The sequence below is a fragment of the Purpureocillium takamizusanense genome, chromosome 6 (genome assembly GCF_022605165.1).
Source record: "Purpureocillium takamizusanense chromosome 6, complete sequence".
Taxonomy (NCBI): domain Eukaryota; kingdom Fungi; phylum Ascomycota; class Sordariomycetes; order Hypocreales; family Ophiocordycipitaceae; genus Purpureocillium; species Purpureocillium takamizusanense.
The window spans coordinates 700423-724770 of NC_063073.1; the positions used below are offsets into that span (position 1 = coordinate 700423).

A 24348-nucleotide genomic window follows, 5' to 3' on the forward strand; every position below is an offset into this window, starting at 1 on the left:
AGAGTCACTGTGCCTATCGAAGAAGGCCATGGAACTCAAGAAGCAGCGTTGACGTTTAGTCGTTGGGATACCTTAGGCATATGGCCTGAACAATGCGCGAGCCCTGGTCTTTCTCTTCATGCATATCCAAGTGTATCCATGTGTATTCAACCCACGAGCCAAGCTGTGGGCGTTCAATTGCAAACAGGCGACTCTCCGAGTCCGACGACGAGCGCGCCGGTTCGTTATATCTCACAAAAAGTATCCCAATGCTGCCTTTGCGCCAGTAGATTCATCATGCATTGACGTCAATAGACTCGCGGCCGTAACACCTGGGCCCCATTACCACCCATCGCCCCAGCCGTCATCGTCGTCGGTCTCCTTTGGTTTCATATCGATCTTCTTGGCCACGACAGGCTTGGCTGCGACTTTGGTCGCCGGTTTCTTTGTCGTTGTAGACTTGGACAAGCCCTTCGGTAACGACTTGCCGCCTGGCTTCTTCTTTTGCGCCTGTGCTGCTAGCCATCCAGCGAAATCTGGCTCGGCCTCGTCAAACGGCGCGGCGCTCATAACCGCAGGAGCTTTCGTGACGTTCTTTGTGGGTTCTGCAGTCTCCGGTTCCTCGTTATCATCCATGTCACCCATGTCGCCCCAGGCGTCTCCCGCATCTTCAGCATTGTCATCCTGGAAGAAAGCATCGGCTACCGCGCTAGCTGTGGGAGATGACGTCCCAGATGCGCCAGGCTGTGGTGAAGTTACAATTTGTCGGTGAAGCGACGATGCTGAAGCCATCGCGGGCCGCTTGGGGTCCAGTCCCTGGGCAGACGATGGCTGGTTGGGCGCGTGGCTGGCTCCATTTGCCGTCTGCATGTCACCGGCAGCGGAAGAGATCTTGTTGGTGAAGGACGAAATCGCCCAGCCAGTCCAACCGGACGAGCCACTGGACTGAGGCGTGCCCATGCGCGTTGGCTGTGCGTCGGCAGCCTGCGGAGGAGGGAGCACGGTATCGGGCATGTCCGCAGCCGCCTTACGAACTTTTTGAACATAGACATCCATAGCGCGCGTGGCTTGGTCCCGCACGAGCTTTTCCTTGTCGATGAGCAGAGGGCAAACTACGGGCAGAATCCGGGCTGCAGCATCCTCATCTGAAAAGTATTCGGATGTTGCTCCAAGAGCCATCAACGCTGCGTTTCTGGCGTGGACGAAAGGGTCCCTCAGAGATCGCGTAAAAGCGGCAATGAGCACCTTAGAACGCGAGGAGGTGCCGAGATATCGAGCAATCTTGCCCAAGCATATGGTCGTGTTGGTGCGAATGCCGGGCTGCTCATCGTTGGCGGTCTTTGCAAGATGCTTAAGAAGCTCGCCGTTGATAGTCCGGTCGGAAAGCTTGGTGATGAGAACGAGAACAGACTTGAGTGTTTGCTCTCGCACCACGGGTTGTACGTCGGTGAAGCCAGTCACCTACATATGTCAGCGATGCCGACAAGTCGCAAGGGGTAGCCACGTACTATCTGAGGGAAGATCTTGTCGTTCACCATCTTCTGTGATAGTCGGTCAATCATCAACGGAAGGCTGTCCAGCAGGCAGACTCGAATCGCTCGGTCGGGGTTGGCAAAAGCTCGAATGAGAAAGGGATTGAGTTTGGTCTCGAAATCTTCATTGGACAACTTGGCCGCGATTTTGAGCACGACGCCGAGAGCCTTTGGGCCGCCCCCACCGAATTCAACAGACTTGATAAGCTCGGGAAGCACCTTGAGCTTAAAGAATTCCTCCGGGAAGTCGTCGCTTAGCTGGTCTAAGTCGCTACAGTCTTGTTAGCAATGAAGAGGCCGATTGGGGGCGACAGACTTGCTTCAAGAACTCCTCTCGTTCGCTGGGCGACTTGACTCCCAGGTTGTCAATGCCCTCGGTCAGCTTGATCAGGGGGCTGTCAAAGAAGGCACCTGTGCGTGAACCTTGATCGAGGAAGCTGGCGACAGTGATCCGGGCCTTGGGATTGGCATTGCAAAGTCTCTTGTAACTTGACTGCATGGTGGGAGGCACGTTCTTCGTTTGCCCAGCTTGGTCCCGCCCGCTGTAGTCCCCATTGAAAACCTCAAATATCAGCGTGCCGAAGTTGAACGAATCGACGGCCGAGTGTGGGTTCTTCTTGATGATATCCCAGCCACCTTGAGCGATCTCGGGGGGCGCATATCGTGCAGAGTCTGGAACCAAACTTCCATAGGTCTGAGCCGGTCAGCGCGTGCGCCTTTGGGTTGGCAGGAAACTTGCATATATGACGGATTCATCATCCTTGACGCTACTCAGAGCCTCAAACCCACCCAACTTCCACTCGCCACTTTCGGACGTGTAAACGGACCCGACCTTGATGCTTCCGTGTATCGCCGACGCGTCGCTGTTGATGAATTTGAGGGTGCGCTGAGGTCGTCAGCAAGGGTTGTCACACCGCGCAAGGCATGCTTTCGTACCGCGACATTGTGTAGTCCCCATTTGATCGTCTCGGGGCTGAGGCTCTTTCGACGAACGTGCCATCGGAGGGGTACGACTCGCTCGGTCGCAATATAAATGTAGGAGTCCGTCTGGGGCAGTCAGCGCCGCGCGCGCAGCATGATCGTCGCGAGACGTACCTCAACCGTGTCCAGCACCTTGATGACGCCCGGATGTCGAAGCGTGCGCAGTTTCTTGAGCGCGTTTTTGGCCAAGGGGAGGCGGCCCTTGCTGGAGGGGATGTCGAACGAGAAGATGCTGCAGTTGGATCCGTCTTCCTGTCGGAAGTTAGTCGCTGCCGGGCCTGGCACGCCTCGATTCTGCGTACCCTTTTCGTGCCGTTGTACAGGGTCCAGACGGACTCGTCAACGTCGACCTTGTCCCCAAACGTGTACGGGAAGGGAGGTCCCTGGGCCATGGCTGATGCCACGGCGGACTTGAGGAAATCCATGGCTTGTGGCTTGTCGACGGCGGTAGAAGGGAGGCGAGAAGTATGCAGACGGCGCGATGAGTCAATCGGCGGCAGCGCGACGCAGCGTTGGACGGCCGTCGAGCGCTCGGAAACGAGATGACACGAAGCTTCAGCCTCGGAGCAGAACGAAGTTGGAGCTCTACTCCCAGGCACGAAGTATGTACGTTGGCGACGCTAGTGAGTTGAGCACAGGACCGATTGAGCCCCGCGCTGCCCACCTTCACAGGTGTCCTGTCCTGACGAGCCTGGAATGTGTCAGCGTGCGGTGACGCAGGCCTAGGGAAAGGTAGTGGGAGGCTAGGCGGCCTCTGGGCTGAGGCAGGTAGGCAGCCTGGGCATCGCCCAAAGGACCGGGAGCCTTTGGAAGGCCCAGGCGCGCCTTGAGGAGCGGGGCCCGAGCTCACTGGAGAGCCGCCTGAGGTGACTTTGAAGGCACCCGTGGACCCGACCTACTTCGTACATTGAATTGGAAGGCTCTAGCTGCCCCATGGAGGGGCTGCCCATTCGACTCCATCCATACGTGTGCCATTCTCAGTGCCTTCCAGTGGGTCGCGGCACCCTGGTCCTGCCTGGCGGCCCTCCACTGCGTTAGCCCTACTCCATTGGAAGTCACCTGTAGGTTTCCTGCAGACAGCTGGAGCCCCCGCGGCACGTGTGTGCTGTCGCAGATTGGCGCGCGCGTCCGGCTTACCACCCACCCAGGCTAAATTATAGAGGTTGCTGCACGGGCCAATGGGCCTCAAGCCGTGTTGCCTTCCCGGGTCTCCAGACGCCTTCCTCACTAAACACAAAAGACTGCACTTATACCTTTCATTGTCTCCTCTTCCGTCGCCACCATCCTCCTCTCCCACATTCTCTGCGGCTCACGCTCTGACAGCCGTCCCGCGACCCGCTGCTGCGTTTCCACGACGACTGCCTGTTTTCCAAATCGTCCTCTCGGTCATGTGACGGGTTTGCCACGACGCCCACGGATCCCGCGCCCCGCGCATCGCGAGACGGAGCGGGCAACTGCGCTCGGTGAGTTATCTCGTCATGCTACTTCGACTCTTGCACAGTTCTCGGCCGAGTGATGTACCATGGTAAAAGGTCTGACGCAAAGACACCTTCTGGTTTCGCGGCCAACGGCTCAACCCCACGGCGCCACCCCAGGCTGACAGCTGTTTGCCTGACCACGGCGCCGCCCTTGCTCTCTTGCACATTATCGTGCGCGACGGGCCTGTTCAGTGGCCTTGTTGGTTCACGGGGGAGGAGACAATATGCACATTTGCAGCCGCAACATGGAGTCCTGCGTCCCTTTGTGCAACGAAGCTGGACCAAAGGCTGCGGCCCACAGGCTTTGTTCAGCCAACACCGCGAAACCGCTGCGTTCTGCTTGAAGATTCAACGAAAACTGAAAAGATCTGACGGCCATCGAGACTTTGTCCTTTTTCTTTCGCCATCATACCACAGGTTGCTTATACTGACCCTAGACACATCTAGGCACCACCAGTCGGTCGCACTCTGCTTCCGGGCAGGTGTGCCAATGAGCTCTGCACCGGCAAGCTTCTCAGGCTGCATTGTTGACAGTCTAAAGGCAGCATGCGAGGAATCTGCTACACCTGGGGTCGACTCGCATTACTGTCTTTTGATTCGGCATGTCAGGCAATGATCCCCCGGCCACAACGGCCGTGACCGGAGGTCAGTTGCAGGCACCGCCGACCGCTGTCGGTGGTGAGACGGAACATGGCAACTCGGCATCGTCCAACCCTCGTGTCTCATCAATGCCGGCAGCTGATTGCCCACCGAGTTTCAGCGGAGCAAGGCACAAGGCTAAGCGGACGTCCAGAGCCAGATTGATTGCCTCCTTAACCGGTGCTGATGCCGGTGGAAAGTCAGCGCAACCCTCGGGAAGCACCCTTCGGGCCAGTCCAAACCTTGTTTCAACAAAGCCGGACCTTGGTAAAGAGGCCAGCAACGCAAATGCTCCGGTAGCTGTCGCCCAAGACTCCACGCCAAGTCTGGTCTCTGACTCCAAATTGCCCGACTGGCAGCCGACACCACCTTCATCCACGAGTCAACGCTCCGCAAGCCTATCTCTAGAAGACCAAGAGCTTTGCGCGGGACGCTCCCCCGGCAGGATAAAGCCCTACACCGAAGTGCCAAAGCCGCCGGAAACCCGTGACTTCGATGCGGCCGCTTTCGATGCCCTGATATACGGGCAACCTTCAGCGTCCAGGCCGCCTCCTGGAGTGTTCCTATCGCAGGTACAGAGGCCGACTCAATCTTTGAGCGAAGATAACAGGCTTTATATCCATGCTGATCCCAGGGTTCACGGTATGCACAAGCGAGACAAGAAGTGGCACGAGGCCAAGGCTTTGGAAATCAAGGAGCGCGGCAACCGCAAGCATTGGTTCGGCAAGGTCGTCGAGAGGAGGCGATGGTTGCAGCGAGTCCATCGTGAAAAGCAGCTGGCTCGCAAAAAGCGACACCCAGGCACAGCCTCGGACCCAGAGCCGTGGGGCTATAATCGAGTGATTGATTTCGAAGATGTCCCCGAGTCGAAGCTCCCCGTGGACGTGCTGCGGAACCGTGACTGGTTGAAGGCCTGTGCGTGGTTTCGAGAAAATCGAGAGGGGGCGATACTATCTGAGAAACATGAAGAGGCAGCGCGAATATTACAGCAGCAGCGCGCCATGGGTGCGAGAATAACCAACAAGCAGACGATCGATTTTTACATGGCCCTAGTGCTGAGTCCTCGTCACAGCCAGGATCGAGATGAGGCGTAACGAGCGAGCAGACAGGATATGCGCAAGACGAAAAGGTGGTGGCATTTACGACTTCTTATCACGGTTTACGGGCATAGCGGGACCGAAGGGCGTTTAGCGATGAGTGATGTGTTGCTGGAAGTACATTAGGCTTCATCTTCAATTAGCTTGGGGCAGAAGAATTTTTGGGTTCTGCGGTTCTCACCCGGCATATATACACGTTACCACGGCCGGGCTGCAGGTCGACACAAAGTCGATATGGAATTAACAAATATATGACAAATGTATTTTGAGCTCGTCCATTTCATTGCCAGCCTCTACTACTACCTCTTTTGGGGGGGGAATCGACCAGACGCCTCCGACACAGTGTACAAGAAAAAAAAACACCAACGCTCTGCTGCCTCATGGGTTTAAAAGCCCCAGCTCAAATACCCTTGGACAGCAGGTTGAGGGCGCTACCGGCGAGGATGAAGCCGGCCTGGTCCTTGGTGACGGCATGTTTGGTGGGGATGAGCACCTCGTCAGCGCCAGCGCGCTTGACGCGGAGGAAGACTTCGCCCGTGCCGCCGTTCTGCAGCATCTCGTAGAGCCCGACGGTGCTGACCTCGTCGCCGGCCGAGATCTTGTCGTAGTCGGCCTCGTCGGCAAAGGTCAGGGGCACGACGCCCTGCTTCTTGAGGTTGGTCTCGTGAATGCGGGCAAAGGACTTGGTCAGGACGACGCGGGCGCCGAGGTAGCGGGGCTGGAGGGCGGCGTGCTCGCGGGCGGAGCCCTCGCCGTAGTTGTGCTCGGCGACGACGAGCCACTCCTGGCCGCGCTCCTTCCAGAGGGCGCCGAGGTCGGGGATGGTGTGCCGGGATCCGTCGAGGTCGTACGCGGCGTTGACCTCGCCCGTCTCGGCGTTGACGGCCGTGTTAAGCGTGTTGGTGCTGATGTTGGGCAGGTGGCCCTTGTACTTGAGCCAGGGCCCGGCGGCCGAGATGGTGTCGGTGGTGCACTTGCCCGTGACCTTGACGAGGACGCGGAGCCCGGTGAGGTCGGACTGCGGGAAGGGCGCAAAGGGCTCGAGGAAGGCGAGGCGCTCTGACGAGGGTGAGATAGCAACCTCGATGCTGGGGTCGGCCTCTTGCGACAGGACGCCGAGCGAGGCGACGCCAGACTCAAAGGGCGTCTCGGGGCCCTCGAGGCCGTGGGGCGCGGAGAAGCGGAACTCCTTGCCGTCGGGCGTCTTGAGCGCGTCCTTCATGGGGTTGAAGGTTGTCGAACCGGCAAACGCCATGGCCGTGACGATCTCAGGCGACGCGAGGAAGTTCATGGTCTCGGGGTTGCCGTCGTTGCGGCCGCGGAAGTTTCGGTTGTACGAGGTCAGGATGGCGTTGGAGGTGCCCTTTTCGACGCCGTCGTGCCGCTTCCACTGGCCGATGCAGGGGCCGCAAGCGTTGGACAGCACGATGCCGCCAGCGCCCGCAAAGGTCTCGAGCGTCCCGTCGCGCTCGAGCGTCGCGCGGATCTGCTCGCTGCCGGGGGTGATGTAGAAATCGGCCGCCGGCTTGAGCCCAGCACTTGCGGCCTCCTTGAGTAGGCTCTCGACGCGCGTCATGTCCTCGTACGAGCTGTTGGTGCAGCTGCCGATGAGGCCGGCCGACAGCTTCTCGGGCCACTTCTGGTCCTTTACGACGTCCTTAAACTTGGACAGGGGCGTGGCCAGGTCCGGGGTGAAGGGTCCGTTGATGTGCGGCTCGAGCTCCGAGAGGTTGATCTTGATGACCTGGTCGTACTCGGCGCCCTCGTCGGCCCGGAAGCGGAACTTGGCGTCCTCGGACGTGCCCGCCCCGGGGAAGCTCTGCAGCGCCTCGGCGTTGGCGACGGCCTGGCTCCGCCGGGTGGAATGGAGATACCGCGCCGACGCCGCCGTGTATGGGAAGATGGACGTCGTCGCGCCAACCTCGGCTCCCATATTACACACCGTAGACATGCCCGTCAAGCTCAGCGTGTCGACGCCGGGTCCGAAGTACTCGATGATGGAGCCCGTGCCACCGCGGACGGTGAGCTCGCCGGCCAGACGCAGAATGATGTCTTTGGGGGCCACCCAGTCGTTGAGCTTGCCCGTCAGCTCGACACCAAGCACCTTGGGCGCCTTGAGTTCCCAAGGCGCGCCGACGAGAGCCTCGACCGCGTCTGCACCGCCGACTCCGATGGTGATGTTGCACATGCCCGATGCGCCGGGTGAGTGGCTGTCGGTCCCCAGCATCATAAGGCCCGGGAGCGCGTAGTTCTCGAGGACGGTCTGGTGGATAATTCCCGCGCCGGGCGGCCAAAAGTCCATGCCAAACTTGCGCGCAGCCGACTCCAAAAAGTCAAACACCTCCTTGTTCGTCTCGATGCCGGCCGAGAGATCGCTGTCGGCGCCCTTGGAGCCCACAATCAAGTGATCGCAGTGAATGCTGGCGGGGATGGCCGGCCGCTCCAGGTTGCAGGACATGAACTGCAGCAGCGCCATCTGTGCGGACGCGTCCTGCATGTTGACGCGGTCGGGCTTGAGCCGCAGGTTCGCCTTGCCGCGGATGCTGCGTCCATTGTCCGTGTTGCTCAGCAGCGACTCCTCGACGTTGTCGAGGTGGCTGTAGAGGATCTTCTCAGCCAGCGTCAGCCGCTGAGCACCGAGGACGCGCCGCACTTCCGTGTACTTGTTGAAGAGCCGCTCATACGTCGGCGGCAGCGACCCGACGCTCGAGAAGTGTCGTGCCGCGGTCGCGCTGAGCGCACGAGGGACGCCGGCGCCGAGGCCGGAACCGGCGACGCTGCTGGCGCGTCGGAGGATGCTCTGCAGCAGAGGGTTGTCAGTGCATCAACTTCTCCATACAGTACAGACAGATGGGCAAAGGGGAACTCACCGTCATGGCGCCTCCAGAGCGTCGGGCCAGTTCAATCGGGGCCATGTTGCTGCGCCGAATGCGATGTGATTCATCCAAGATCTCGAGGCGAGGCGAGGAACTTGTTAATGCGAGGCCCTGGATTGGCCCTTGCTAGTGGCTAATTGGTGGAGGTGGGGCCGATGGTCGGCACCAGACGTCAAAATGTCGCGGCGGCAGAATCATTGTGGGAAAGAAAATACGTCCCAAGTACGTAGCATCAAATCATCGTGGTCCAGCGGCTTGGAATCGTGCATGTACATACTTGATGCGTCTCGCCTCTTCATAGTCATTAAAATCCCACGAGATATGATACACCCGCCTTGCAATCCACAGCCGTCAACGCCTTGTGCGTAACCCTAACCCATGCGACGTCGCATCTAAAAGACAGCCACCCCGTCCGCCTCTGCGAGCCACAGGGCAGACAGATCCCGGGAGAGCCCCAGCCGCAGCTTGCGCAGCACATCCTCTCCCTTGGTGTTGGCCGCCCATCCTTTCCTCCAGTCCCACCCCCGCTGCACTTTGCCTCCAGCCACCGACTTGTGGAGGTGGCTCACCAGCATTGAGCTTCCGCTCATAACATAACTGCTTCCGCTCAACGAGCTCGTCGACTTCTTCATGAGGTCTGCCGGCGTGGATCCCTTGAGCCCCTGCCCCGAAGACAGCACCAGGCTGAAGAACTCGTCGCACGTCTCGTAGATGCGCGACCCAACGGTCTGGATGTCTTCGATGGCCTTGAGCAAGATGTCGATATGCTCCAGGGAGACGAGTGACGGCGACTGCTGGACAAAGACGGTGGCTTCACCCAGTAGCGCGAGCAGGAAGTCTTCGCTCACGACAGCGTCTCGGCTCTCATCGTAAAGCCCGCCGCGAATGTTGTCATCCGAACTCGAGATGACGGCGACAAGTGCAAAGGCGGCTTGTTTCTTGAGCGTCATAGCCTTGCTAGGAGACTTTTCTTGAGCAGCACTGTCTCTGAGCTCATAAAACTTGCGGAGCGTGGCGTAGCCGCTGAGCGTCCGCCCCAGCAGCTGGGCCGCCTCAATGTCCTGCTGCGCTCGCCTTTCCAGGGTTTCCGTGCGCTTTCGAAGCAGGTTCTTGAGTTCCTCATCCAGGTCCTTTTCCGGCGGGTACGCTGTCGATTGCACCAATGAGTATGACATGAGGAGGTTGAGGACGTCGCGGACCCGATCCGTGCGATGAGCCAAGGCGTAGTACCAAAGAGCTTCACCATATCTGTGAGATTCCTTGGACAGAATGTCGGCGAATGTCTATGTTGTTCCACGTTAGCTTTCGCTTCAGATTGTGCAGAGCATCACATACCTCTGCTGTTTCTTCGGCAAAGGTCACCATGCCGAGATCGTTGAGGATCCGCCACATCTTATCCACCGTCTGGCTCGAGTGTTCATCAAGCGTCGCGAGCAGGTCTCTCAGGAGCTCGCCCACCGTCTCCTCCGACTTTTGCGTCTGATCCATGCGTCCAAGGACCTGGATGGCCATCTCCCATCCATCGCGTGTCGAAGACAGATGCTCGATACCGGCCAGTTCCCTCGCATATAATACCATAGTTGTGTCCTTGATACCCTCGATATCGTCGGTCGAGGGCGGCAAGACGCCCAAAAGGGCCAGGTCGTCCATGTCGAGCGTGTCCAGGGGCAATGGCTTCGAGTTCTGCGTCGCGGGGAGCCACTGGCCAAGCGATGCAATCTCAGCCACAGAAGTGGCTATGGGAAGTGACCACATCCTCAGGCATCCAACGACCGCGTTGACGTTTCCCTCAAACGCGGATGCTATGGCGACCTCGACGGGGTTGATGGTGTTTGGGTTCATATCGGAATGCAGTACTGTGTGAAAGGCAGAGCTGAGCCGTTCAAAGTAATCGCTGGCGCTTGTGAAGCGGGAGGCGGACGCGCCAAAACTAGATCTCAAGTTCTTCCGCTGGCCGTCATCCCACCAGCCGAACAGGCCAACAGTCGCCTCGCACCAGTCTTGCGCCGTGTCCAGGATTGAGTCTTGGTTGCCGAGAAGAATGCCATACACAACCTGCAGATTTTCGTAGATTTCCCACGGAATCTTGCTCGAGGCCTTTCTGGCCATGGTCGTTATGGACGTTGCGCCTGCCAAGCCAGAGCCCGCGCCTTGAGCGCCTCCGCCTTCTGCAAGGAGAGTGAGGCGGTCCAAGGAGCCCCTGGCTTGTACTCGGAAGAGCGTCCAATTGCTGCTCCAGATGTCCCAGTCGGACCTCATTGCCGGGCACTGCTCCAGTATGTCGCACGTCGCGTCCACAACCCGGCGAGTGTTCTCGAGGGCGGGATCTTCGTAGGCGAATAGACCGTTAGGCTCTCGGCGTACATGTTCCCAGCCGGCGTTCTTGAGCAGCTGTAACGCGCCACTAACGTCGCCACGAAGAAGGGCAGACCGTAACGTCTGCCAGTAAAGGCTGTGGGACGCCGGACTGGGCTTGTACCGGTTGATTTCTCGAACCTGGTCCGGGTACAGGTTGTGGCTGGTCTGGAGCCAGTCGAAGAGGATCTCGGGCAGCGGCGGCGTCTTTTCCTCTTCGGTATTCTCCTCGAACCTCGTGTGGTGCATGCGCAAGATCAGATGCGCAACATACGCGGCCTTCTCAAACGGCTCAGCCTGCGAACCGGGGCCGATTGTGACAAAGTCCTCGCCCTCTGGCTGCGGTAGGCCCTCGACGTAATCATTCCACAGCTTGACGAGACGGCAAGTGATGTTGGCAAGGGAGTTGTCCATCTTCTCTGTATCGTCCTCGGTTCCAACGCCTTCGTCATAAAGTCGACACACCAGGTCTTCTGTTTTGAGAATTACTCCCGGAGTCTCTGTCAGATGCGCCGGCTCTTGGTTCGCGTAAAACTCTCTGGCAATCGATGCAAACTGAAACTCGCGTATGGAGCCACCAACTCGCGCAGACGAGCGACGAAAGATGTCTTCGGCTTCCTTGCGAACGCGGTCTGTTGCCGCCGGGGTTTGAAGCATCAACAGATCGTCCCCCTCTCCAATTATGGGCTGTCCGTACGGTCGGTCGTCATGTCGCATGTTGAGGAACATGTCGCCGTCGTCAGACGCCTCTTCCGAAGAAGCCTCCTCTGACTCAGGCTCTTCCTCATCATCGTACTCCTCGCCTTCGGCGTCGATGTCGCGCTCGATAATCTGGTCCATCGCCGCGTCTATATCCTGCATCTCTGCATGATTTTTTGAGCGTCCGGATGGGCGAAACAAACTGCCGGGATGTGGAGGCAGCTCTTCGCCGGAGGCGTCCTCGTCCTCGGCCTCATCTTCCTCAATGTCATCTTCGTCGGCGGTGAATTGCCTGCTCAGGCCCGAGGGTTGCCTCGTGCCCCGCAAGGAGCGGCCCAGAGACGCCGAGGTGTCGCTTCGACCAAACAGGTTCCTCCCCGAGCTCTGAGACTGGGCCCCGAAGCCAAACGGCTTGCTCCCGGTTCCGCCCACGCCTCGCATGATGGAGCTGCCCAAATACGACTCCGAAGGCGCACCAGCGGGTGTGAAGGAAGCGGTGGAGGACGGAGGCGGCGGGCCAGCAGGCGTCGTCGACGGGTTGTCGGCCAAGAAGGAGAAGCCCGTCACATTGTGCGATCGCCGATCGGGCGTCGAGGGCGCCGCGTGGGCATCCGGGCTCGCGGGAGGGCTCGACTCGACGATGAATCGATGCGCCATTGTGAGATTGGCCGAGCCTAGTCGGACAGCAGATGTGGCGGGACCGAGCGCTACATGTAAGACGATGATGGGGATGCGGAACGGTGTTTCCAGAAGCTGCAGCACAAAGCACGCGTCTCGAGGCTGCCCAGATATTTTTGAGCTGTCGCGCCCGTTGCCGTGGTTTTGCCGTTGGGGGCGGGCCCCACTGCAGCTCTCTGCAGGGGGCCCCGGGGGGGCTCCAATTAGGCTACGACTCCCTGGAATTCGGGCTTTCAATTGGAGGGGCAGCAGCTGGCGGCTGGATCCGACAGCGACGGGAAGAGCGATGGAAGCCACTGGCAGACAGAACTGCCGACCCCGGAACGCTACCATGGAGGTCACCTGCATCGGCCAGCCATTCTGTGGACGGATGGCATGAGGTACAGCAAGAGCCCAACACCACTTGGTGCAGATCGGGCAGGATGGAGCGGTGGTTGGCCGGCTGTTACGTGTACTACTGTACGAAGTATGTACGTGTGTGCGTCTGTGAGCGCCGGCTGGCAGCGACAGGCCGAAGCAGGAGGCCGAATCCCGAGCCCCCGAGGAGGGAGAGCGCCATGAATGGATGTCATTCAGTCACGCCGACGGTTGACTGCCTGAAACGCGGTGTTGGCGAGCTGGAGCGCTGTGGCCGAAGCCATCAAGTGGGCGCGCACCGTCGCTGGGCGCGGCGGCTCCACAGCGGGGTAGATGGACGTGCGGTACGAACCTGGAAGCAGTAGCAGAAGAGCAGCTCCAGCTCCACGCGAACGGCGGCTTCGGCGATCGGGGTGTCGTCACGACTGCCAATAAACGCCACGCCCAGTGCGGGCAGCTACCATCAATCTTTCGCACAATAAAACCCACGCTGGACCCTGCACTGTCAACTTTCTACATTGACGATCCCGTCTTATCTAGCCGTAGCGATTCCTCACGATGGCCTCTACCGCAGGAAAGGTAAGCGACCCAAACTCCTTCGACCCCTCCTCCGCGGACTGCCTGCCTGCTTGTCCATTGTTTTTACCCCCGCATGGCTGCCCCTCCTCGCTCGCTCGCGACTGACAGACAGAGCCAGACAATCACTTGCAAGGCTGCCGTCGCCTGGGAGGCCGGCAAGGAGCTGAGCATCGAGGATGTCGAGGTTGCCCCTCCCAAGGCGCACGAGGTCCGCATTGAGATCTACTACACAGGCGTGTGCCATACGGGTAAGTGACGAGGACTTTAGAGCCCGCGTCCCGTGAACACCACGAGGCCGATAGGGCCCGCGACAACGGCCTATAGGGCCCGCACCGTCGAGCCCGCGACAGGGAGCACGTCGCTGACAGGAAGCAGACGCGTACACGCTCTCCGGCAAGGACCCCGAGGGCGCGTTCCCCATCATCCTGGGGCACGAGGGCGCCGGCATCGTCGAGTCGGTGGGTGAGGGCGTCACCAACGTGAAGCCCGGTGACCACGTTGTCGCTCTCTAGTTCGTCCCCCCACCTCCCGAAACCCCCCCTTCCCGTGAGGACGAATCGGCTAACAGGCCCAGCACCCCCGAGTGCAAGGAGTGCAAGTTCTGCAAGTCGGGCAAGACGAACCTCTGCGGCAAGATCCGTGCAACGCAGGGCAAGGGCGTCATGCCCGACGGCACCTCGCGCTTCAAGTGCAAGGGCAAGGACATCCTCCACTTCATGGGCACGTCGACCTTTTCTCAGTACACCGTCGTCGCCGACATCTCTATCGTCGCCGTCCAGCCCGATGCCCCCATGGACCGCACCTGCCTGCTCGGCTGCGGCATCACCACGGGCTACGGTGCTGCCCGCGTGACGGCCAAGGTCGAGGAGGGCTCCAACATTGCCGTCTTTGGTGCCGGTTGCGTGGGCCTGTCCGTGGTCCAGGGCGCCGTCATCAACAAGGCCGGCAAGATCATCGTCGTTGACGTCAACCCGGCCAAGGAAGAGTGGGCCAAGAAGTTTGGCGCGACCGACTTTGTGAACCCCAACGACCTCAGGGGCCAGACCATCGCCGAGAAGCTCATCGAGATGACCGACGGCGGCTGCGACTACACCTTTGACTGCACTGGCAACGTCAACGTGATGCGCGCTGCCCTCGAGGCCTGCCACAAGGGCTGGGGCGAGAGCATCATCATCGGTGTCGCCGCCGCCGGCCAGGAGATTGCCACCAGACGTAAGTCCCGCCCCTGTCGCGTTTGCATGTCATGCTCTGTGCCCTGCTGACGGATCAGCTTTCCAACTCGTCACCGGCCGCGTGTGGAAGGGCTGCGCCTTTGGAGGCATCAAGGGCCGCTCCCAGATGGAGAGTCTCGTCTCCGACTATCTCAGCGGCGCGCTCAAGGTGGACGAGTTCATCACTCACCGCAAGACGCTCGGCGAGATGAACGCGGCGTTTGAGACAATGAAGAGCGGCGACTGCATCCGCGCCGTCGTGGACATGCGGAAATTGTAGACTTAGTAGGCATGAGTTTGAAGATGCAGAGGGGAAAATTGAAGTCGTGGGGTCTTATATGCTTGGGCGTCGACCTTGATGGCCACCACCTCCGCGTCGCGCCAATGACAATGAGCACCGTGCCTCGCCCCAAAGCCACAGCAGCAACACACTACCCGATGCGCGGCGTGCACCGAGCATGGCCGATTCTAACGAGAGAAGATTGAACGTCACGATGACGCCCTACAGCTAACGCAGTCCGACTCATGTGCTCAAGCCGCCGGATCTCCTACCAGTCAGCCATCCAGTCCCGTGGTGTCTGCAACCAAGTCATGGCCAGTCGAAAGGATGGACCATGTGAGCACACCGGCAAGACAGTTGCCGACTATCGAGTCTATGCTAGCCAAAGGTGTGCCATATTCAGCTCCCAGGAGCACATCTCGTAAGCCACAGACAACGGCCAGGGTTTAAAGCCGCCGCTGTTGTGCGACGTCGTATGCATCGCATGACGACTTGCGGAGAACTCCTATTCATCCTTTGCAATTCCTCTATTCGCATCACAGGCTGACCTTTCTGTACGGCACGAAGTATCTTGTAGGTTTAGGCATTCTCAAATAGCGACTCGGATGAGCCTCGGCGTACCTTGAGTGGCCGGCGGGACGGCGCGCTGTGGCAAGAACTGAAAACCATCGCGGCCCGCGGGCTATGAAAGACTATAGAACAGCGACTGCGCTGGCTCTTGGTTTTGACCGTCCGGCTCACGATGCAAGCGGGCCCATCGGGGCATGTCTTGGGCAAATAGAGACATGGCTGTTGGCGAATAGTAGTTGTCTATGACGTTACGAAGCTGAACGGGTTATATGATTTCACGTTACACACGCTCTCCACCATGTAGATGAGTGTTGACAAGCATCACGCCTCCGCGTGAGCAGTCGGTGTATATAAACCGAGTGTTGACGCAGAGACGGGTGGTAATATCTGGGGCGACTATGGCATCTGCAAACGAAAATCAAGTGCAACTCTGACAACGATGATTGACAACAACAGGCTTGCCCGCTTGTGGCTCATGCTCGGCGTCCTTGTGGCGCTACTTCTGCTCAATGTCCGTGTTCCTTGGGAACGAAAGAAAGCCTTGTGTCTTTGTTTTTCGAGTATTGCTAGCTTACACGCACCAGAAAGTATACAAGGTTCTTCGCAGCTCGACGTCGCGGCTGCCAGGGCCGTGGCATACGAAGTGGACGAGCGCCGTGGGCGTCTATCAGCTTCTCAGGGGGACGCGAACCGAGTGGATTCACAGCCTGCACCAGCGCTACGGCGGGTTTTGTCTTCGAATCTGGAGTGCCGGTCTGAGTATTGGCTGACAGTAGCCGTAGGCCGCATTGTCCGCATGGGCCCGAACGAGGTGGGCATTTGTGACGTGGACGCGCTCAAGATCATCTACTCGGCACGGCACACGTTTCTCAAGCCGATTTGGTACCGGCATCTCACACCGCTCGGCCACGAGAGTCTCTTCAGCACAAGCAATGTAGAGTTTCATAAGAGGCACCGCCGGCTCCTCGGCGCGCCCCTCTCGGAGACGTCCATTCGTGCGTACAGGCCGCTGGTGGATTCCCGGTGCAAGCTGGCCATCCAAAAGGCCAGGGAGGAAATGAGGTCCAAGGGCGCGGCGGACATGTACAAATGGTGGCTGCTGTTCGCGACGGACGTCATTGCCGAATTGTCCTTTGGAGAGTCGTTCAACACTCTGGAGCATGGAGAGGTGAGCTGTTGCCAACAGATTAGGCGCCGCTCGCCATGGCTGACGATGCCAGAAAAACGAATACATTCGCATGTTGGAAGAGGCAGGACGACACGGCTTTGTTCGCGCCACGCTTCCGCTCCTCATTTCTATCTCTGACAAGGTTCCGCTGCCTTATTTTAGCAAAAGCTTAGAACACGCCGTCACCGCGACGCGGTACGCCGCTGAGGCGCTCAGCCAATACAAGAAGGCGGTCGAGGCGACGCCCGAGGTGGCGCATCAGACACTCTTCGCCAACCTACTCAAGGCCAAGGACGCCGACACTCTCACCTTTGAGGAGATGCGCAACGATGCCGAGCTTTACATCATCGCCGGCAGCGACACCGCGGCCAGTACGCTCACCTACCTCGTGTTGGCCGTGTGCCGCCACCCCCCCGTCCGGTCTGCCCTGCTCAAGGAGCTGCAGCTCTTGTCCGATGATTTTGACGATCAGGACCTCAATAACCTACCCTACCTAGGCCAGGTCATCAACGAGGTGCTTCGTCTCTACCCCGCGGCGCCGGCGAGCTTGCCCCGCCAGGTGCCGGCAGGCGGCGCCGAGCTCTGCGACTATACCTTGGACGAGGGTGTGCTTGTCTGCGCGCAGGCGTATTCTACGAACAAGGACCCAGACATCTTTCCAGAGCCACTTTCCTTTGATCCCTCAAGGTGGGCATCGCCGACACAGGCCATGAAGGACGCGTTCATGAGCTTCGGCAAGGGAGCTCGAGGTATGTAATCAAGGCAAGGCCCCATCGTGACGAGATGACAAGCTGATGTATATGCAGTGTGCATCGGGCTACACCTAGCCCATCTCGAGATCCGGCTCGCAACGGCCCGGTTCTTCCTGGCGTTTCCAGATGCAACAATGGCGTCGGTGGACGGCATGACTGACGAGGATATGGAGCAGAGCAACCAATTCATGCTGTCGCCCAAAGGAGGAAGGTGCCTCATGTTTTCCGCTGTCGGCGCATCGGCCTAGCCACAGGGATGACTGAGTGAGGACAAATCGACGATTTTGATACCGATCGTTCGTTTACGTTGGTAGCTCCCCAGAATGCAAAACAAGCTTGCCCTAAGGCGTGAGATGCTGCGGAGAGTGAATGCATGACCGCCAGCGGTGTCAGCCAAAGTTTCGGCCCCCACCAGAGATGCCGCCGGCAGATTGGACACAGACCGACATTAGTGCTCGCCCGTCCAGCCTATCAGCGGACCCCTATTAGCCATCTCGGGAAGTCGCGTCGCGTTGCTTCGTAATGATGGCATTTCCATTTCGTCGTCCAAGGAGGCTGCTCCGAACCCGCAAAACCACAACCACAGACAGCCCACGCAATGCGGTCTTCGCGGGTCTCAAAGGACACATCCAAACTCTTCGAGCGCGCCTCCGAAATCGTCGCACCCCGGCGCGTCACCCGGTCTCTCTCCCGCTTCTCCTACGCCGGCGCTGGCGCCCTCATCAAGAGTGGCACCCCCGACATTGAAGATGCCGTGCCCCCAGCCAAGCGACGCCGCATCGACAGCGACGATGGTGACGACGCACCGGTCGTCAAGGTCAAGGCCGAGACGCTCGAGGAGGCGCTAACCGCTATCCCATCGCCGCCGCCCAAGCCGAAACCGAAGCCGAAGCGCGAACGCAAGCCCGCGCGCAAGACGACCGATCCGGACACGGGCGAGGCGACCGTCGCCCCGCCGTCCGACTGGGAGGACATTTACAATACCGTCAAGAAGATGCGCCAGCCGGGCGGCATCGCGCATGGCGCCGCGGTGGACACCATGGGATGCGAGCGGCTGGCTGACCGCAACGCCTCGCCGAAGGACCAGCGGTTCCACACGCTCGTTGCGCTCATGCTGTCCAGCCAGACCAAGGACACGGTCAACGCCGTCGCCATGCAACGGCTGAAGACGGAGTTGCCTGCACACAAACCGGGTGCGCCGATCGGCCTGAGCCTCGACAACATGCTGGCCGTGGATCCCAAGCTCCTCAACCAGATGATTTGGGCCGTCGGCTTCCACAACAACAAGACCAAGTATGCCGGCCTTCCTCTCCGGTCCAAGCCTCTGGTGCTACATGACTAACGCGCATGTTTCTTCTTCTTCTTCCCAGGTACCTGAAGCAGGCCGCGGTCATACTCCGCGATAAGTGGGACGGCGACATCCCCGACACAATCGAGGGCCTCATGTCCCTGCCGGGCGTTGGCCCCAAGATGGCCTACCTCTGCATGTCGGTCGCGTGGGACCGCACCGAGGGCATCGGCGTCGACGTGCACGTGCACCGCCTCACCAACCTCTGGGGCTGGAACAAGACCAAGTCGCCCGAGGAGACGCGCCACTCGCTGCAGTCGTGGCTCCCCCGCGACAAGTGGCGCGAGATCAACTGGCTGCTCGTCGGCTTCGGCCAGGCCGTGTGCCTGCCCGTCGGGCGCCGCTGCGGCGACTGCGATCTCGGCGCCCAGGGGCTCTGCAAGGCGGCCGACAGGAAAAAGGTCGCAGAGGGCCGGAGGATCAAGGGGGAGGAGGAGGTCAAGGTTGAGAAGGTTGAGGTGCAAGAAGCGAGCGAGTTCTTTTGATTTGAGGGATGCGGCTCCCATGCCATTCTGCAGGGTCCATACCAGAGTACTCGTATACTGTTTGTGCTTGTCTCCATGCAACACATTTCGCCCTCGCTGGCTGGTGAAGGGGACTTTCCCCAAAGGAAAACCTACGAAAGTAGGCCCGCACTGTTCCAAATAGCATCATGGCCTCATATCGGTCCGCCGCCACCAGCAGCCCTCCCGGCCCCCTAATCGGCCACTACTCATGGCGTGGTTGCAACGGCGGACCATCAGCGTCGCAGAGCGCACGGAGCCAAGGTCCGCATCCACCCCTCTGGCTCGCTCGTAACTAACTGCTTCGTAGAACCGAGTCGGATTCGGACACTACCCAATTGTGCCAATCTCCTCGGCACTTAGGAGCGACCACGTTCGGTCAGCTCAAGCCCGCGATCCCCTCCCTCCCCCCCTTTTTCTCCTCTCAGCCCTCCGCGTTCTCACTCATCTCTGGGCGACAATCGCCACGCCACATGTGGCAACCCGCCCGCACATTCCTTTCTTCCTTCCTTCCTTCCTTCCTTTTCTGCCTTTCTCTCTCCCTCCACAGCCCCGAGTTCCGGCCACAGCCGTGTGGAGAGCCGCTCGCGGATTACCGCTCCGACCAGTCGGATGCCGTGCCGCCGGCCCCCGCGAAAGAGCACATGTGCAACCGGGCGAGAACGCGCGCGCAAGGAGACAATTGCCGACGTAGCGGCGGCTGCGGACTCTTCCTCCTATGGAAGCACACCACCGCCCGCCTCGTGTACGTAGGTCCGTAGAACCGTACCGGCTTTCTTCTTGCTTGCTCGCGTGGAAGAGACGTGGACGGGGGAAACAGCGTCGGCCCAGGACAGGTCGGGACGAACCGGGGTTGCAGAGTGGTGGTCGTGGGGGGCGGAGGACCGTGTCCCGGTTGCTGCATTCATACCTGACGGGCGATGGCGATACTAGCGATGCCCGAGATGGGTGCGCCGGGAGGGAGGGGGCTGGACCGCAGTTGGCCTATTCGAGAGGTCCCGAGCCACCGCCGATTCGAAAGTCGCATTGTCCCCCCAGGTCGCTTCGCGATGAGCTGGCACCTGTGATGAAGGACGTCCGGCGACCGAGGATCGACGGTGCATCACCGAGGACCAGCCTGATTCGGGGGGGTGTTCAATCAATCACGGTCATGCGGCACGACGATGAGTGTGGCAAAGTGGGCAATCGATTAAGAAAGAGAAAAAAAAGGCCCAGCTAGACAGTCCCGGAAAGACAAAAAACAGACATGCAAGATCGAATCAACCTAGTGGAAACCCTGTACGCCGCGCGACATCCGCACTTGGCCCCGGACCCAACGCAGATTGGGTGGTAGAAATGTACAACATGAGGGGCCGCAGTGCGCCTCTAGCCTCCCGTGGCCGCGCCAACACCGGCTGACATGTCGGTCGCTATCGGACAAGGAAAAAGCAACAAGTGGCTCATGTATTCGTCTGGTTCGTGAGAGTTGTAATAGTGTGTGTGTTTGTGTGTATGGTTTGCCGCCGGGCGGGCGGCGGTGGATGCATGGTTGTGTTGCTGGTGGTGGACCGCCTGGCGCAAGTGCTCGTGTGAGTGAGCAAGCTGATCTGGCGGGTGGAGGGACGGTTGCGTCGGGGACATTGGGCCGCTAGACGCCACGGATGACCTGCGTGCGCTCGGATTGCAGCTGGGCTGCGTTGCGCTCGTGCGACTGCTTCTTGCACTGGAAAAAAAAGAGGACAGTTAGCCTCCGTTGTCAGGACACAGCCGGGAGGGAGAGCGAGCCGTCACTTACGTCCTCAAGGCCGCTGCACTTGTGGTCTTCTAATAGGCGGTGGTTGCCGCAGTACTGGCCCTTGCAGAAGCTGCAGTCGCCGACGATGCGCTGGGCTGGCTCCTTGCAATCCTTTGCGTTGCAGCGGATCTTTTTGGGGGCCATGGCGGGTTTGCTGAGGGTTTTGAGTAGTAAGGGGTGAGTTGGTGGTTTGACTTGAGGCGGGCGACGGTGGCGAGTCGGGGTGGCCTGGGGTGTTGTAACCGTGTGGGTGTGCGATAACGGCGGTGTCGTGGCCGGGCCGAGAGAGGACGGGAGGGAAAGAGAGGAAGGGAAGGCGGTGGAGGAAGGCGGAGCGGCGGCGAAATTTATCGACGAAGCGGTCTGCACGGCCGGATGCAAAGGTTGTTTGTCGCTTTGTCGGGAGACAAAAGGTTTCGGTTCAGTAGGCGAGAGTCGGTGACAAAAGGACGTTCGTCAACCGGGGGCGGCGGTACGGGGAGGCAGAGAGGCGAGTGCGTCAGCGGAGGCGCCGGCGCTTTATAGGTAGTAAGTTAGTAGTAGTAGTAGTAGTAGTAGTTGTAGAGACGGGAGGGAAGGCTGAGTGAACGGGGCGGCACACGGACAAGGCGAGGCGGCCGCGGCTGGGTGGCAGTTGGCTGAATCAGGACAACCCAGGCGGGCAAGGCGCCAATGGACCCGTGGCCCGGTGGAGATGGCGCTGGGGGGGGTTTGAATGGACTCATTGATCCATGCCTGCCACGGCAGCAGTACGTAGGTACGTACGTAGCAGCCCCCGAGGGCCCGTTCGCCTCCTGTGGAGCTGCTGGAGCACGTCGGGTCGGGCTGCCCACGCATGGATCTGATCATCTGCCAGCTGGAAGGGGCAACCGTCCAAGGTAGGTAGGTACATTGCAAGGCGCTAGGGGGAGAGAGCCGCCGCCTGCTGCGAGCAACCTTAATAGGTACCTCCCTAGATGCAGCACCCTCATACTACCACCATCATGGATGGATCCGGTACCGCACCTTATTAATGGTAGCAAGTCACTGCTGACAGACACGCGACCGAGGAGAAAAGGGGGGCCGGCGGCCACTGAGTAATTGATGGATGGCGCAAAGTCGCCCGGCGGTCACGAGACTATCGAAGCGCCTGGAATCACGCCGCTGGTTCCCCATCCCCCATTGACCAAGGCACGGAGCAGTTGACTACTAGCCAGTTGGTCGGCCAGCATGGAAATTGATCGCCTCCACGATGTCCCCAGGCCAGACTGGACGCTTGCTCGCAGCCCGTTGAAGGCCGCCCGCCCGCCGCCTGCCTACCTACCGTACCTTAGTATCTAGATACCGTACTGACCAAGCACGCAACAAAAGGGGGCCTCGAGCGGGCCCAGGCTCTTCCTTTTCAGCTTGCGATGCAGTGCTGCTCAGCACATCCGGAGGGAGACATTGAATGCCCAGTGGCCCACGAGGGGATGAATCAGCAACCTACAGCAGGCGCGGCAGATGGCAGACCTTGTTAAATAAGGGTCGGGTCGGATCGGGCGGCGGAGATGGTTGCACCACCTTTTGGGGCTTCCTCCCAACGGCAAGTGATGGACCTGCAGGGAGGAGCTTTACCTCCAGAGTCGGCACATTGGTGTTCTTGACTGGCCCCGTCGCATCTGCCAGATGCCGCCCAGATGCCAGGGTGCTTGGTATTGCACGAGTCGGTGCCAAGGTAAAGGTGGTACAGGGAGATGTTGCCATGCCTGCCCTCCCTGCACCAGGGCGCGGAGAAGGGTAGTAATGTGGAGGTTCAGGGACGCTTTTTTGCCTGCGTGCAGATTGTGCCTTGACCATGCTCGTGCCCGTGCTCCGGGCCCGCCGCCATTGCATTGTGGTGCGTTGCGGCGCGTTGCCTTGCGTCGAGGTCTTCGTCTCGAGCAACTCGCCCGCCCACCGTCTGGGGCCATCCCGGGCACGCGACTCAGCAGAGCCTTCCTATCTTCCCCCGTTAGACATACAAGTGTAACACGAAAGAGCATACCGTAGATTTTATTCTCACTCCTTGCACTGGCTGGTGCAACCGTGGACGCCCCCCTGCGACAGCCTGCGCGCCAACGTCAAATCTGAGGATCCGCGCAACCCCTGCTGAATGTAGTACTAAACAGTATAGATACTTTGTACACCGAAACCCATCGCCGCCAGACTTGGTACGAGCGGTACTTTATAAGAACTACTCGGCACTTCGTACATGAGCCGAGACGTCAAAGGGTCTCCGGATGTCGACGGCAGATATCTTTCACCTCGGAAAAAAAAAAGACAGACAGGGGCATATATTGATGCAGTACGACGCAAGAGAGCGAATGCATCACTTTTGACGCCTTCGTAAGCGTGATATTCCACACCGACGGTCATATGGACTCATAGAGTAGCACTGGGACGACTGGGCGATGCTCATTGCCTGGTACGGCAGAGATATGTGCCGGTGCCAGGATCGTTTGGGGATATTGAAGGTATGTATCAGGAAAGAATGCGGCCAAGGAACCGGGATAATCCAGCCATCGGTCCCTTCGCATGGCTTGGACGTCCATGAAAGCCACCTGCACTGCACTGTGCTGTGCGAACGCCGGTCCTGCACTACCACGCGGGCGGCTGACACCTCGAGGTCGGAGAAATCGCGGTCGTGATACCTACATCTCCTTGCCGAGCACCAGAAATTTTGTCTTCCCCGGGGCTCGCGAGCTCCGAAAGTGGGCGACGGTGACGTCGTGGCGCACACCGCAGCATCGCAGGTGGAATCTCCCTCTAGTCCGGCTTATCGTCAGTCAGTATGTACAATATACCTAGTACGTAGCACCGGTGCTTGCCCCAGCATGATTCACCTCAGCCGACGTGCCCCGTCCTCGCCCCGTCATCCGTTTAGCCTTCTTGACGGCGGCGGTGGAGGGGGCCCGACCGGCCGGCGACCGTCCGATGCCCTCGGTAACCCAATTCAGCGAGAGCGTCCACGCGCGCCAACAAATTATAGATGATCGTTATACTAGCCATCACTGACTGGCTGATGGACTGCCGGGGCGGATACCAGCGAATCATATTATGCTGACACCAGGGACAAAAGCAGCACGTCGATGGAAGAGTCGTCGCCGCCGCATCCACCCACTGGGTCGGCAGTTCAGCTGCTCGTCGTGGTAGTACCGTAAGTACTTCGTCCCTTGGACCTAGTATTCTAATCTACGGATCGCTCTGCGGGTTACTCGTCGCATTTTGTTGGGTAACGCGCCGCCGCACACTGGCGGTCAAGTCCAACCACGCAAAGCAAGCAAGCAAAAGCCATGGGTGGTGGGTGGTGCACCCCGCCGCCGCCCGTGGTGTTCATCGCCGCCGCCGTCGTCGTCGTCGTCGTCGTCGTCGTCGTCGTCGCCGGGCTCAACTGTCTCACGAACCGACAACCCTTGCGCAAAGGCGTAGCAGGGGGGCAGCGGGCAAGTATTTGGGGGAAAAAGTCTTCGGCGGTGGTACGCACGCCCCGAC

General features: G+C 59.6%; 9 protein-coding genes across 9 annotated transcripts; 4 read left to right on the top strand and 5 right to left on the bottom strand.

The window, feature by feature from the left end:
- Positions 1–105: 105 nt before the first annotated feature.
- Positions 106–3235, bottom strand: CEX1 (Nuclear aminoacylation-dependent tRNA export pathway component). Its single transcript, XM_047988111.1, has 7 exons — positions 2795–3235; positions 2607–2744; positions 2448–2558; positions 2251–2397; positions 1832–2205; positions 1488–1782; positions 106–1440 (listed from the first exon to the last, which is right to left on the bottom strand). The coding sequence occupies exons 1-7, from the start codon at positions 2915–2917 to the stop codon at positions 322–324; spliced, it is 2307 nt and encodes a 768-aa protein (XP_047844103.1). The 5' UTR covers positions 2918–3235; the 3' UTR covers positions 106–321.
- A 459-nt stretch (positions 3236–3694) lies between these two features.
- JDV02_006693 (uncharacterized protein) lies at positions 3695–5962 on the top strand. Its single transcript, XM_047988112.1, has 2 exons — positions 3695–5181; positions 5263–5962. Exons 1-2 carry the CDS (start codon positions 4573–4575, stop codon positions 5701–5703), a joined length of 1050 nt encoding a protein of 349 aa, XP_047844104.1. The 5' UTR covers positions 3695–4572; the 3' UTR covers positions 5704–5962.
- A 64-nt stretch (positions 5963–6026) lies between these two features.
- Positions 6027–8661, bottom strand: ACO2_1 (aconitate hydratase). Its single transcript, XM_047988113.1, has 2 exons — positions 8577–8661; positions 6027–8506 (listed from the first exon to the last, which is right to left on the bottom strand). Exons 1-2 carry the CDS (start codon positions 8619–8621, stop codon positions 6107–6109), a joined length of 2445 nt encoding a protein of 814 aa, XP_047844105.1. The 5' UTR covers positions 8622–8661; the 3' UTR covers positions 6027–6106.
- A 166-nt stretch (positions 8662–8827) lies between these two features.
- Positions 8828–12384, bottom strand: ACO2_2 (Aconitate hydratase). The gene is made up of 2 exons (XM_047988114.1): positions 9918–12384; positions 8828–9865 (listed from the first exon to the last, which is right to left on the bottom strand). Exons 1-2 carry the CDS (start codon positions 12291–12293, stop codon positions 8975–8977), a joined length of 3267 nt encoding a protein of 1088 aa, XP_047844106.1. The 5' UTR covers positions 12294–12384; the 3' UTR covers positions 8828–8974.
- An 845-nt stretch (positions 12385–13229) lies between these two features.
- On the top strand, positions 13230–14741 carry FDH1_2 (formate dehydrogenase (NAD+); the record flags this gene model as incomplete). The annotated part of the gene is made up of 5 exons (XM_047988115.1): positions 13230–13250; positions 13369–13498; positions 13626–13761; positions 13825–14462; positions 14521–14741. The coding sequence occupies 5 exons, from the start codon at positions 13230–13232 to the stop codon at positions 14739–14741; spliced, it is 1146 nt and encodes a 381-aa protein (XP_047844107.1).
- A 53-nt stretch (positions 14742–14794) lies between these two features.
- On the top strand, positions 14795–17479 carry JDV02_006697 (uncharacterized protein; the record flags this gene model as incomplete). Its single annotated transcript, XM_047988116.1, has 4 exons — positions 14795–15822; positions 15896–16479; positions 16532–17228; positions 17286–17479. The coding sequence occupies exons 2-4, from the start codon at positions 16108–16110 to the stop codon at positions 17477–17479; spliced, it is 1263 nt and encodes a 420-aa protein (XP_047844108.1). The 5' UTR covers positions 14795–15822; positions 15896–16107.
- A 311-nt stretch (positions 17480–17790) lies between these two features.
- NTH1_2 (DNA-(apurinic or apyrimidinic site) lyase) lies at positions 17791–19228 on the top strand. The gene is made up of 2 exons (XM_047988117.1): positions 17791–18524; positions 18602–19228. Exons 1-2 carry the CDS (start codon positions 17830–17832, stop codon positions 19062–19064), a joined length of 1158 nt encoding a protein of 385 aa, XP_047844109.1. The 5' UTR covers positions 17791–17829; the 3' UTR covers positions 19065–19228.
- A 1481-nt stretch (positions 19229–20709) lies between these two features.
- On the bottom strand, positions 20710–21000 carry JDV02_006699 (uncharacterized protein; the record flags this gene model as incomplete). The annotated part of the gene is made up of 2 exons (XM_047988118.1): positions 20710–20784; positions 20857–21000. 2 exons carry the CDS (start codon positions 20998–21000, stop codon positions 20710–20712), a joined length of 219 nt encoding a protein of 72 aa, XP_047844110.1.
- Positions 21001–22320: 1320 nt separating this feature from the next.
- JDV02_006700 (uncharacterized protein) lies at positions 22321–22710 on the bottom strand (the record flags this gene model as incomplete). Its single annotated transcript, XM_047988119.1, has 1 exon — positions 22321–22710. One exon carries the CDS (start codon positions 22708–22710, stop codon positions 22321–22323), a length of 390 nt encoding a protein of 129 aa, XP_047844111.1.
- Between the last annotated feature and the right edge of the window lie 1638 nt (positions 22711–24348).